At 26.3% G+C, this 15,636-nt stretch overlaps 1 protein-coding gene across 1 annotated transcript; it reads left to right on the top strand.

Moving 5' to 3' along the window:
* Positions 1-2,142: 2,142 nt before the first annotated feature.
* Positions 2,143-3,296, top strand: LOC104645967 (uncharacterized). Its single transcript, XM_026029097.2, has 3 exons — positions 2,143-2,284; positions 2,326-2,465; positions 2,511-3,296. Exons 1-3 carry the CDS (start codon positions 2,143-2,145, stop codon positions 3,294-3,296), a joined length of 1,068 nt encoding a protein of 355 aa, XP_025884882.2.
* The last annotated feature ends 12,340 nt before the right edge of the window (positions 3,297-15,636 follow it).

Here is a 15,636-nt window from a genome sequence, read left to right on the forward strand (position 1 = left end):
TAAAGCTTGAACTGATCCACCGTTGATGATCGACATAAGAGAAAGGAGAGAAATTGATTTGTACTTTTTTATAAACTGAATGAATATCAAAACTGAATTACAATGAAATAGTGTATGTTATCTATTTATATAGATAGATGGTTCTAGAATAATATAGTTGGGATTTATAACAAATTGTCTAACTAACACTAATATATAAATGAAATGAATAACTAACTTTATGAAAATGGAGTTCTCAATACCACCCTCAAGTTGAAGGTGATGCAATCAATGCCAACTTGGATAAGATATTAGAGTGTTTGATTCCAGACAATGCTTTAGTGAGTATATCAACTAACTGTTGAGTAGTGCCAACATGATGTAGAGTAATAAGACCTTCTTGAAGTTTAGTCCGGACAAAGTGACAATCTATCTCGATGTGCTTGGTTTGCTCATGAAAAACAGGATTTCGTACAATGTGTAAGGCATATTGACTATCACAAAACACACGAAATGGCTCAGTGCTAGGAACAGTCAGTTCATCAAACAGTCTTTGCAACCATACTAATTCACCAACGAGCTTTCTAAGTGATCTGTATTCTGCCTCAGCTGAAGACAAGGAAATAGTTTCTTATTTCTTGGACTTCCAGCTCACTGGACTATTACCAAGCAGAACCACAGACCCACTAACAGATTTTCTAGAGTCGGGGCAGGATGCCCAGTCTGAATCACAAAAGGCTCTCACTATATAATCATCTGTATTGGACATGGAAATACCTAAGGTTGGATCTTGCTTCAGATATCTCAACATGTGAAAAGCTGCTTGTAGATGAGGCTCTCTAGGTGCATGCATGAATTGACTTAAGTGTTGTACCCCATAGACAATGTTTTGTCTAGTATTTGTGAGGAAGTTAAGCTTACCTACGAGCTTTCTGTAATAAGCAGGATCTGAAAGTAATGAACCTTCTTCAGCTCTCAGCTTGATTAATGGATCAAGAGGTGATCACAAAGGTGTGAAATGACTGCAATTATATTCCTTGAGCAGAACCAAAGTAAACTTTCTTTGAGAAATGAGAATGCCATATTCCTTATACAAGACCTCTAAACCAAGAAAATAGTGTAACCTCCCCAAGTCTTTTATCTTGAAAGTCTCATGCAGAAAAGTCTTCATATTTTTATCTCTATGAGATCAGTACCAGTGATAAGTACATCATCCACATATATAGCTACAAACACCATTGAAGAACTTGATTTTTTATGAAATAAAGAATAATCATTCATGGAATGAGTGTATCCTCTAGAGTTGAGAGCATCAGTTAACTTTGCATACCATTGTCTGCTGGCCTGTTTCAGGCCATATAAAGATTTATTCAATTTGCAAACAAGATTAGGATTGCCAGTATCTAACTCTTGTGGTATATCCATGTAAACTTCCTCCAATAAATCCCCATGAAGAAAAGCATTATTGACATCCAGTTGAAATATATCCCAATGTTTCTTGGCTGCAGTAGCAAGCAAAGCTCTGACTGTTGTCATTTTTACAACTGGGGAAAATGTTTCATTGTAGTCAACTCCAGCATGTTGGGTATAACCATTCACAACTAACCTGACTTTCAGTCTTTCTATAGTACCATCTGCTTTATGTTTGATCTTGTACACCCATTTACATCCAATAGGTTTCTTCCCAGATGGTAAGGGAACTAGGTCCCATGTATGATTTTCATGCAATGCATTAAATTCTTGTGTCATGGCTGTTTTCCATGCAGGATTCATTGCTGCTTCTTCATAAGATAGTGGTTCACATTCATGAGAGATATTCATTACAAAAGACTGACTAGAAGGTGTCAAATCCTGAGGGGCAATATGACTGTTGTGTGTAAAAGAAGTACAAAGGGAGAGTGAAGTAGTTTTGGGGGCTAGGTGAATGTAATATTTTAGGTAAGATGTTGTTTTGTGAATTCTGGTTGACTTTCTAGGAACATGCGCAACTTTAGGAGAATTAGAAGAAGGATGTGTTAAACTAGTAGTTTCAACAGAACTAGATGTTATAGGTGATATTGGTATCAGAGCTTTAGAGGTTTTTTTTTTAATCTCTGCTCAATTTCATATATGTTAATTGTTCATCTTCAATTTCATTTTTTTCTCTCTTCTTCAATTCGCACAATGATTGAAGTTGTGAATTACGTTGTTGGGTCCTCATCCTCTGTTCCAGCTCCCACCAATTTTGATGCTGGAAGCCCACTATACATCCACCCCTCTGACAGCACATGTTCAGTGCTTGTTCCTGTACCATTTGATGGTGTTGGTTTTTGATCATGGAAGAGAATGTGTTGCGTTCACTTTTAGTAAAGAACAAGTTAAGGTTTATCAATGGAGAATGCATGAAACCAAGCCCACAATCTCCTGATTATCGTCAATTGGAGAGATCTGATGCCATGGTTACCTCCTGGATACTGAATTCCTTAAGCAAGGACATTACAGAAAGTGTATAGTAGGTGTTTGATTCATTGGAGTTGTGGAGTGAATTACAGGATCGATATGATCAGACCAATGGCGCTAAGCTGTATCAAATTCAAAAGGAAATTAATGACCTCAATCAAGGTATTCTGGACATCACCTCCTACTACACAAGAATGAAGAAACTCTGGGAAGAACTCACCACACTAAGTGCTAAGAGTATTTGTAGTTGTACTTGTACATGTGGTGCTAAAGAGACAATGCATAAGGCTGAGCAGGATAGACGACTCATTCAGTTTCTCATGGGTCTTAATGAGGTTTATACCATCATTCGAGGAAACATGCTGATGATGAACCCTTTAACTTCTATGGGACAAGCTTTTGCTCTTTTGGTTCAAGAAGAAAAACAAAGAGAGTTCAAACCAAACAATCAATTTTCTGCAGACTCTTATTCTTCCCTGAATGTTAGTTCCAGTTCTTCACGAAACTCTGGAGGTCCTTCAGGTGTGCGAGGTTTCCAAATCAACTATGCCAACAGTAATGTAAGGACAAGGCCTTATGGTGATCATTGTAAAAGAGTTGGACACACAAAGGACGGGTGCTACAAGATCCATGGATATCCTAGCAGACCAAATGCCAATTCAGGACCTAATAACCAGCCTTACAATAACTATCCACCAAGAAATCAATACAACCAGAATCAAAACTCTAATCCTTCCCAGTATAAAGGGCACAAAGGTAAAGGTACTGTAGCAAATGTTCATGGAGATCTGCTAGAGAAGGGTGAATCTAGCGCTCAGAGCGGTCCTGCAGGTGCTTTGTCTCAGGAACAATATCATCATTTGGTCAGCATGTTGTAGTAGTTTCAAGGAGGAAACATGGGGATGGATCTGCATCTAATAAGCTAACACCCGATAATGGATCTGTCAACTTTGCAGGTATAATTGCTTGCAATTTCTCTGTAGATTTTGATAAACTTTCATGTGGATGTTTCAAAGAAAAAACTGATTCTTGAATCTTAGACTCAGGGGCTACTCATCATACTATATCCAATGCTTGTTAGAAATGGTTATAGAGTCAAAGTAAAACAAGTTGGAGAAGTGAGGCTAACCTTTGAGATCACATTGTCAAATGTTCTTTTGATACCTACTTTCAAGTATAATTTGATTTCCATCAGTTCCTTGAATAAACATCTTCACTGTATCACTATCTTCACTAATTCACTTTGTCTACTGCAGGGCCCTTCACTGAAGAGGCCTCTGGAGATTGGTAAGATACATGATGGGCTGTACTTTCTTTGTTCAAAGTGCCTACAAAAGAACAATTCTATTCCTCAACAAAATCACACTTTTCCTTGTCTTTCATCTCAGGTACTCAACACAAACAAACCACAATATTTATCTAGTTCCTATTTCTGTTTCCCTAGTACAGATATAAAGAACTGCATTATTGCTTCTGATCCTGTTGTAAAGGATACAATTGTTACTAATAAAAATAGTGATAATTCTTGTTTCACTTCTTTTATATCTCATGCAAATGCTGCTGACTTGTTATGGCATTTTAGGCTTGGTCATGTTCCCTTTGTGAAGATGAGAGGGTTAACTTCAATACCAGTGAAATTCTTAACCAAACAACCTTTTTTTTTTGTCCAATTTGTCCTATGGCTAGGCAAACCAGGTTACCATTTCCCATCAAAACCTCACAGTCCACTAAATGTTTTGATTTGTTGCACATTGATCTATGGGGACCCTACCACACCAAGACATACAATAACTTCAGTTATTTCATCACTTTAGTAGATGATTGCAGTAGGGCTATGTGGACCTATCTCTTAAGCAGTAAAAGTAATGCATTACCTGTAGTGAAGTCGTTTATCTTCATGGTTGAAAATCAGTTTCAAACCTCAATAAAAACAATCAGATCAGACAATGGATTAGAATTCTAAAACACTGAAGCCAATTTGTTTTTTTAATCCAAAGGTATCATTCACCAGAAAACTTGCCCACACACACCACAACAAAATGGTGTAGTGGAAAGAAAACACAAATATCTACTTGAAACAGCCAGAGCACTCCTTTTTCAATCTAAACTATCAATAAAATATTGGGGGGAATGCATTTTAACAGCCACCTACATCATCAATAGATTACCCTCACATACCTTGAACAATAAATGTCCTGTTGAAGTATTACACCAACGAAAATCATCATATTCACACATGAGAAGTTTTGGTTGCCTATGTTATCCTACCATACCTAAAACACAGAGAACTAAATTTAACCCTAAAACTAGTTCTCATATCTTCATAGGATATCCTCCTAACGCAAAAGGATACAAAGTACTAAGTCTATCTACTAAAAAGATCCATGTTTCCAGGGATGTGGTGTTTCATGAGACAATATTTCCTTTTTCTTTGACAAAAAAATACTACTGCTTTTCCTGCATCTCCATTTTTTCATTCTGATATTCCTTCTTTTTCTTCATTATATCCTGATCATGTTTCACCTCATCCTAATCCTGCACAACGTGCTCCTATATCACCTCACACTAATCTTGAACAATGTGATCAAAGAGCTTTGATACCATGACAAAGTTAGATCATAAAGCTTGAACTGATCCACCATTGATGATCGACATAAGAGAAAGAAGAGAAAGGAGAGAAACTGATTTGTACTTTTTTATAAACTGAATGAATATCAAAACTGAATTACAATGAAACAGTGTATGCTATCTATTTATACAGATAGATGGTTCTAGAATAATACAGTTGGGATTTATAACAAATTGTCTAACTAACACTAATATATAACTGAAATGAATAACTAACTTTATGAAAATGGAGTTCTCAATAACTTTATTATATCATTTTGAATTGTTTGATTGAATTTGAAAAAGTTCACCACCTCCTTAGTAAATAGCACAATCAAGACAGGTTCTTTCGTCTCCTAGACTTCACATATAAGTGAGTAAATGCATTATCTGGTTCTACAACTCGAGGATTAGTGCTTTCGATTCTATTGTAGGTCGTGCGTTTCTTTCAAAAATACAAATGTTGACGTTGCAGTTCAATCCAATATGTGGAGCAGTAGTGGTAATGTCAATTGAGAATCGATGATCCAATTTTGGTCATGGAGTTAACATTAGTACTCTCAATCTGTCTTTCTGAGAACATTAACTTTGGATTAGGAAATGATGATTATGCCTTTGATTGAGTACTTTTTATTATTATGCTAGTTTAATTTATGTGTTTGATATAAGTATTTCACATCGATCAATACAATTATATATAAAAATAAGAATTGATGTTAAAATATTATATCTATTTAAATGATATAAATAAATATTATATCTCAATAATTTTTATTTGTCTATGACATTAAAAATATTTTTTTAAATTTTTTTATTAGTTATTTTTAAAATTATTTTGCAATATCTAAGATTAAACATTTATTAATATAAGTATTGACATACTCATGTCAATTGGTATTTCTTAAAGGCGTTGATGGTACAAATTGAACAAGTAAAAAAAAACCCACAAAAATTTTGAATTTTAGATTTTTATTATATATTTAACTTTTTTCTTTTATATTTCTTTAAAGAAACATTTTTCTTTTGATTAACATTTCCATTTTATAGTTGGTGAGGATACAAATCGAGAAAGTTGATGAATAAAAGAGAACCAGAAGATAAATGATAATTGATTGCATTTAAATAAAAAATAAGAGTCCATTGCAATTTATATATAAGAAAATAAAATAAAAAGGAAAATGCACAAGTACCCTCCTCAACCTATGTTCAAAATCTCAAAGACTACTAAGGTCATGTTACCCTCCTCAACTTATTTTATAAGTAATTTTCTACCCCTTTTTGGCTTACGCGATACTGATTTTAAAAAAAATTAACCAGTGTTAAGCCCACAAGATAGTGTCACGTAGGTTAAAAAGAGGTAGAAAATTATTAATAAAATAAATTCAGAAGGTAAGTATAAGTGTGTCTCTGAGATTTCGAACATATATTGAGGGATACTTGTACATTATCCCTAAAATGAATAAAATAGGAGAATGTGACATTTTCAAATATAATCTTAAGAACATTGTAATTCTTCTAATAGAAAACACGCTTAATAATACAGTGCGAAATCGAAATGCAACTGACAAAATTTGATACATAATTTAAGTTGTAGCTCTCATAAAACAACCGAAATCAAATAGTACAAATCTAATAACCCACACATATCTTAAACTCAAACTTTGAATACATAATTTAATTTAAGTTTTAATTCGAAAAAAGATTGAATAATTTTGAAGATTTTTGTATTTTCAAGAGATTATATCTGAGTAATTAAGTATTTCGAATTTTTTTTCTTTGCTAGATCGATCAATGGTGCATTTAAAACACACCGACTACTATGATTGCTGCAACTTTACTGAAAATAATAGCTGGAAAGCATGTGCTATATAACTAGGCCTTATATTTGCATAAAATTATGAATAAATTTTTAAAATTATATAATTTTAATATGAAATTACGATCTAATCATTTTTAATTTGTAATACATCAATCCCTCAAAATTATTACTCCTTTGGTTCCATTTACCTTACACTCTTCCATTTTTAGTTAATCTTTTAAATAATGACATTTTTTAATATTTAGCAAAAGTTTAATTTCAAATTTTTTATTTTATTTTTAATAAAATAATTTATAATCACAAAAATTGTTATATAGAAAATACTAAAAACCATATAATATCGACATCTTTTCTTATGTTTCTCTTAAATGTTATAATTAGTCAAGTACTTTCACGTTATTTGGAAAAGAATTACCTAAGTAAATGTTCTTTTTTATCTAAGTGCTTGCACTGATAAAGGTTCAAATTTTTCTCAAGTATTCATCAGAATTCCATCTGAATAATTAGACTCTACGCTTTGGATCATGCAATTGCGAAATTATAGATCATTTCGTTCCAACATTGAATCTTGATAGAGAGTACTTTATTCTTAGTGAACATAATTACTATGAATTTAGAATAATTGATTTTTTAAACTTCGAATACTGAATATTTTTAAAATGTAATATATACCTAATCTGATATGCATGAAAAGACAACAAGGCAACTTATTTTTAGTTGGATCACAATTATCTTGTAGGATTTTTAGTTTTTTAGCTTTTCTAGGGGTGTTAAATGGGCGGGTTGGGTTACAATTGGAGATATTAAAATAAGTTGAAATTGAAATCGGATTGTGTCTTGACCAGTCCAAGTTTACTTTGGGCTCAATGTGCTAAAAACGGGTTAAGTCTTAACCCACTCAATTTTACCCGATTAATCTCAATAATTTCAACATAGTTATATTTATCTTTTATAATCACAATTCAAATTTCATATCAAAGTTTTTTTTTAAAAGAGTAACAAATTAAATGGATAGATAAAATTCTAAAAGATGTTAATTAGATTATAATCATACCTTTATAGGAATATATTGTAGTATAGAGTTTTTAAAATGGATTGAAATTGGAACTTTAATTAAGCTCAATTTAGAATTCTCTTAAAATATGTTAGGCTTGAATGAGTTGAGATTATATACAATTCAAATTATTTTGAGCCCAATCCTTAGAATTTTGGACGAATTGAACGGGTTACCTATATTTGTGTTCATTTTTGACACCCCTAAAAATTTTCCTTAATACTATTCCCTTTTGTATCCATTAAAATCCTCACCATTCCTTGAATCTCCTCTCTTCACCAGTTTTGAAACTATGATGAGTAGTATTGGGATGGTGGCAAATGGGCGGGTTGGATAAAATGTGGGCAGATTGTAAATGGGTAATAATTCAACCCTCCCCCATATTTGATATGGGTAAAAATTGATTAGATAATAAATGAGTCAGGTAAAATACTGTTTTACCTATATTTTCATGAATAAATAATACTTTAGTTAAGGATTCAATATGAAGAGATATTTAATCTTTTTTTAGATGAAAAATGATGAAGATGCTTTATTTAGTTTTATTATATCATAAAATTCTATAACTTTTCAATATAAAATAAATTTATGTAATAACAAGATGAAAATATTTTTCATTTCAAAGTAAATGAATATTTGCATTTTAGGACTAAAACATGCTTAATGCACTTTAGACAATGTCAATAATAATACATAATTTGTTTATTTTTACACTATTATTGATTATCCAATATAAAATTAATTTTTTTTTTAAAAAGAGAGAGATTATAATTAACAAAAAAATGTCCATTTGAATTATATATTTTTTGAGAGTCAAATACTTCACCTTTTCAATTATAGAGAATAGTTAGTTCTATAGAATAACATAAAAAAAAAAGAAGAGAAATTACATTATTTTTAGTGATATCATCAATTTTGAGTAAACAAAAGTCAAAAGCTTAACTCATTTAACTAATTCATATTTTACACATGTGAAAATTATTCATCCAACAATTAAAATATGAAAGATTTTAACGAATCACCAAAATTTTGGCTTATTTTACCGACACTAACGGAATTAAATGTTCCATGGGAAGGCTTGACACTATAGCAACATGAAGTTGTTTGTTATCCATGGAAAAAATAGAATTAAACACTATTGGTAGGAGTGGAAAAGAGAACAATTAAAAAGTTAATGAATTTTACAAAGTTTGAAAAAAATCATAAACGGAAAAGGGTCTAAAATATTCTCAAACTATTGGAAATGATATAAAATTATCTTCCATCCACCTATTGTTTCCAAAATATCCTTCGCACCCACCTATTGGGTCCAAAATACCCTTGTCATCCACCTTTTGGTTCAAAATTGACCACTTATTTAACGGTTTTATATTTAAACTATTTAAATATTTTCTTAAATACGTGATGATCAACTATTTGTTATGATTTAACTTATTAGTATAATTTAGGGAAAAGGGTCTGATATACCCCTTAACTTTGTCATTTGGAGCTGATATACCCCTCGTTATAAAAGTGACACATATATGCCCTTACCGTTATACAAACAACTCACATATACTCCTGCCGTTACAAAATGGCTCACATATATCCCTGTCGTTACAAAATGGCTCACATATACCCTTCATTTAACGTAAGTTAAAAACTTATTTTTAAATTTATATTTGTTACTTCTAATTTTTTTAAAAAAATTTTTTAGGGGTATATATGATTCTTCTATCAAAGTTCACGTATATTTTAATTTTTTTCACACATAAATTATTTTTGGACTTCTTTTATTATAATTATTTGAGTTTCTTATTCTTATTTTGTTTTTTTTCTTTCAATCCTTAGTTTAAAGAAAAAAAATTTAAACTATTTTTTTTGTGTGTATTGTAATTTAATTTCGTATTCGAAGAAAAAAATTGGTCATCTACAATAAGTTTTACAAGAATACTAGTGAAACATAAATAAATTTGATTATCAAAATAATAATTATAAATTAGTCATTGAAACAAAAAAATGTCAAAAAAATATGTTTGACGAGGATTAAATTTATTCATTTGGGATTATATTTTTTAGAAAAAATTAATAAAAATTTAGATTAAAATTATTTTTTTTCATTTCCGTTAGAGGAAAAGGGTATATGTGAGTCATTTGTTTACAAGTAGGGGTATATGTGAGCTATTTGTTTACAAGTAGGGGTATATATGAGCCACTTTTATAACAAGGAGTATATCAGCTCTAAATGACAAAGTTGAGGGGTATATCAGACCCTTTTCCCGTATAATTTATAAATCAATCTACTACCCACCAATTACTAATTAAACCCCTCCAAATTAATAAACCTATCACATTATTAATGCAACAATAGAAAAGCTACTGCCAATTAGTGTTTTTAAAAATTTGAGGCGAGAATATCTATAAAAGTAAATTATCATACATTCAAGTGTCTAAATAAAAATTATCGATAAACTTAAAAAAGTTTGACTATGTTCATCGTAATTATTCTTACGTCTCAAGTATGTGATGTTACTTCATAGGTAACTATTTTCCAAAATAATATATTAAAGGTTTTAAAACAAATCATAAATATTTATAAAATTATATTCTAAGAAAGTGCATGAATTAATTCGGGATGTATTACTTCTTTACCTTTAATCATAAATTTCTAATTCAATTTTGAAAGAGAATCCTATTGCAAGTGTCCTCCTAAATAAGCTGCTCAATCTAAATTTAATTGGGCTTCGATTCGGACTCTAACAATTTTAAATGTTATTTTCAGGAATCTATAATTTCATCGTGTTTTAATAGTGTTTATGACGATTTTGATATTATAATTGGATTATTAATTGGGTGGATTTTAGTTAGTAATGAGTGCGTAGTAGGTTGGTTTATAAATTATATTAATAAATTAAATTATAACCAATAGTTGAACGCCAAGTATTTTAAAACATATTAAAGAGTTTAATTTTAAAACAATCAAAGAAGTGATCAATTTTGAACTCAAAGGTGGATGACAAAGATATTTTGGAGGCAATAAAAAATAATTTTATACCATTTTCAAAACTTTAAAAATATTTTAGACCTTTTTGCAAATGATAATTAATTTAACTTCTATGATGGACATAACTACATGACTAGTCTTTTTCTTAAGGGACATAAACAAATTAAGATAATTCCTCTAGCAAGGACCACAACTATTCAAGAACTTCACAATAATACTACAAATATTCAAGAACTTCACAATAATACTATAAATAATGTTTGTTTGCTTGGTGCCTGGTGGTTACAAGTGCCACGCCATATTCAAAGAGAACTCCTCTGTTACAATTTATTTAAGATGATAAGATTAAAAATATATTTGGATGGATTTAAAGTTGATCAAATTGATTTAAAAGTTAATTTTTAATTTATTAGAGTGTTTGACAAATATAAAAAATAATTTATTTTAAGTTAAAAATAATTTATTTTAAGCCAAAAGCTAAAAGTTAGGTAAGAGGTATTTTTTTTTAAATTTAAAAGTCATTTTATGTTGATCGTGTATATTACCTTTTTATGCTTAATTCTTTTATTTATTATTTTTAATTATTATTATTATTAATTATTTTATTATTAATATTATTATTATAATAATTATTAGTATTATTAATATTTAATTATTTTTTGTATTATTATTATTATTATTATTATTATTATCATATATTATTATTATAATTATTATTATTATCATATATTATTATTATAATTTATAATATTTTTTTTTTATTATTATTTATTATATTATTCTTTATTTTATATATTATTATTATCAATATATTATTATTATTATTATTATATTATTATTATTATTATACTTATTATACTTATCAGTATTAGTATTATTATTTTCATATTGTTATATTATTTATTTATTATTATTTATTATTATTATTTATATTTAATTATTATTATTGTTGTTATTATTTATTTTATTATTCTTTATTATTATTATTATTATTATATATTATTATTATGTATATTATTATTAATATTTTATTATTATTATTATTCTTTATTTTATTATTATTGTTTATTATTATTATGTATAATATATTATTATTATTATTATTATTTTCATGTTATTATTATTATTATTATTATTATTATTATTATTATTTTCATGTTATTATTATTATTATTTATTAATATATATTGTTATTATTATTTATTATTTCTATTATTATATATTATTATTATTTATATTATATTTATTATATTATTATTTTTATTATTATCTTATTATTATATATTATCATTATTATTATAATAATTATAATTACAATGATAATTATATCATAATAATTATTATTATTGTAATTATTATTATTATTATTATTATTTCACATTCTTATATTATTATTATTATTATTATTATTATTTCACATTCTTATATTATTATTATTTATTATTATTATATACTATTATTATTATTTTATATTATTATTAATATAATTATTATTTATAAAAAAATTATAATATTAAAGAAATATGTGAATGATAGCAAAATATAATTACTTATGGATGTAGAATATCAATTAATTTTTTTTCATATTGTTATATTATTATTTATTATTGTTATATTATTATTTATTATTATTTATATTTAATTATTATTATTGTTATTATTAGTATTATTATTTATTTTATTATTCTTTATTATTATTATTATTATATATTATTATTATGTATATTATTATTAATATTTTATTATTATTATTATTCTTTATTTTATTATTATTGTTTATTATTATTATTATGTATAATATATTATTATTATTATTATTTTCATATTATTATTATTATTATTTTCATGTTATTATTATTATTTATTAATATATATTGTTATTATTATTTATTATTTCTATTATTATATATTATTATTATTTATATTATTATTTTTATTATTATCTTATTATTATATATTATCATTATTATTATAATAATTATAATTATAATGATAATTATATCATAATAATTATTATTGTTGTAATTATTATTATTATTATTATTATTATTTCACATTCTTATATTATTATTGTTTATTATTATTATATACTATTATTATTATTTTATATTATTATTAATATAATTATTATTTATAAAAAATTTATAATATTAAAGAAATATGTGAATGATAGCAAAATATAATTACTTATGGATGTAGAATATTAATTAATTTTTTTTCATATTGTTATATTATTATTTATTATTGTTATATTATTATTTATTATTATTTATATTTAATTATTATTATTGTTATTATTAGTATTATTATTTATTTTATTATTCTTTATTATTATTATTATTATATATTATTATTATGTATATTATTATTAATATTTTATTATTATTATTATTCTTTATTTTATTATTATTGTTTATTATTATTATGTATAATATATTATTATTATTATTATTTTCATATTATTATTATTATTATTATTATTTTCATGTTATTATTATTATTATTATTTATTAATATATATTGTTATTATTATTTATTATTTCTATTATTATATATTATTATTATTTATATTATTATTTTTATTATTATCTTATTATTATATATTATCATTATTATTATAATAATTATAATTATAATGATAATTATATCATAATTATTATTATTATTATTATTATTATTTCATATTCTTATATTATTATTATTTATTATTATTATATACTATTATTATTATTTTATATTATTATTAATATTATTATTATTTATAAAAAATTATAATATTAAAGAAATATGTGAATGATAGCAAAATATAATTACTTATGGATGTAGAATATCAATTAATTTTTTTTAAAGTATAAAAACCTTAATTAATCAACTTTTATCATGTTAACAACTTTAAAGGGTATTTAAGACATTTTTATTTTAAAAAATGTTTACCAGCACTTATTTGTCAAACAACATCAATAATTTTTTTTAACTTTAGCACTTTTATCCTAACACAACTAATTATTTTAAAAATAATTTACAACACTTTCAAAAGTACTTTTAAAAGCTATTTTTTTAAGCACATTCAAACGGGCTCTAAAAGACACTAAAAATAAGTATAGTATCAATATTATTGATTTTGGGAAATAGGTTCCTTAAATTTATCTAAACAATAATGTAGAACACACATAAAGTTATCATTTAAAATACTCATCACCCCATAATCAAGTCAAATATTATGTGATAAATTAATTTGAATTAGGTGAATCAAATTCAAATATTGAAACATGTAATTAAGTTATATACTATTTCATTAAAAGTAATTGTGAACATGACAAACACATGCACAAAACTTACATATATAAGACTTGTGGAGAGCTAGTAATGTACAATATTAATAAACTTGGTCCCCACGCTATATTTTGCCAAAAAAGTTTAACTTATATAGAACTAGAATATAAGTAGTTATGTATAATTGTAGTCACTTACTTCGTGTGCTTTGGCATCCCCATTCAATATGTGGTGAAAGTACCACATATTGAATAATTTTTATTAATCTATTATATGAGAAAATTATTTTTATCTATAATTTTTAATATACTAAGATAAAAAATATTTAGTTATTTTTCTATTTTTGCAATATGTAAAATCAAACATTAATCAACATGATTATTGTGAAAAAGTATATTGATTGATATTATTTTAAGGTGTAACATATAGGGGTGTGCATCGGTCGGTTCGATTCGATTTTATATATAATCGGTTCTCGGTTTTAAGATATGCTAACCCAATAACAAACCAATAAGAAACTTTTTATCGGTTTATCGGTTTTTGATGTTATCGGTTCGATTTCGGTTAACCCAATAAGAAAATGTCGATCAAATAATATATAATGGTACGTATGTTATAATTACATGTTACCAACTTACCGCCAAAACATAATAGAAAACTTTGAATGTTGATCAAATTACTAACATTCACAAACTTGCAAAAGCTATCGCCTACAATTACGAACTAGAATTAAAACTAAAATAAAATATTTCAATGAGACAATCTTGAACAGTTGCTTGCTCCACCAAATAATCAACAAAGTTCTCACCAATTTCTTAACCAAAAAATCACATAGCCTGAAAAGCTAATATTGAATCTATTTATGTATTAAATTATGTATATTTAATATTGAGGAAGGGTAAAGTAGTAAATAACTATCGTCTTATTGGGTTATCGGTTTACCCAATAACCCAATAGGAAAAACCGAAATCGACCCAATAACCTAATAATTATTTTTTCTAAACCCATTAAAAACCCAATAACCCAATTACCCAATAACAATAACCCAATAATATTTTATCGGTTCGATTTATTGGTCGGTTCGGTTTTTGCACACCCCTAGTAACATAGTTTAAATAGAACAAGTAAAGGAAGTTTGCTTTTATGTTTTATTTATATAATTTTACTTTTATATTTTTATTATTTTTGTTTGCGATTTGAACATTTTCATTTTACAACTGGTGAGGATAAAAATCAAGAAAATAGATGAATAAAAGGAAAAGAGAAATAAATGATAATTAATTCATTGTACTTGAATAAAAGAAAGAGAGCGTCGCAATTTATACATAAGAAATTAAATAAAATTAATAAAATAGGGAGAATGTGACATTTTTTTGTGAATACTTTTAAGAACATTTTAAAATTTGATCATAATTTGTCCAAAAATGTAAAAAGGCTAAAATATTCTTCCTTTGGATGGCTTAAAAAAAGTATCTTTTAAAA

This window comes from Solanum lycopersicum, chromosome 2 (assembly GCF_036512215.1).
Source record: "Solanum lycopersicum chromosome 2, SLM_r2.1".
Taxonomy (NCBI): Eukaryota; Viridiplantae; Streptophyta; class Magnoliopsida; order Solanales; family Solanaceae; genus Solanum; species Solanum lycopersicum.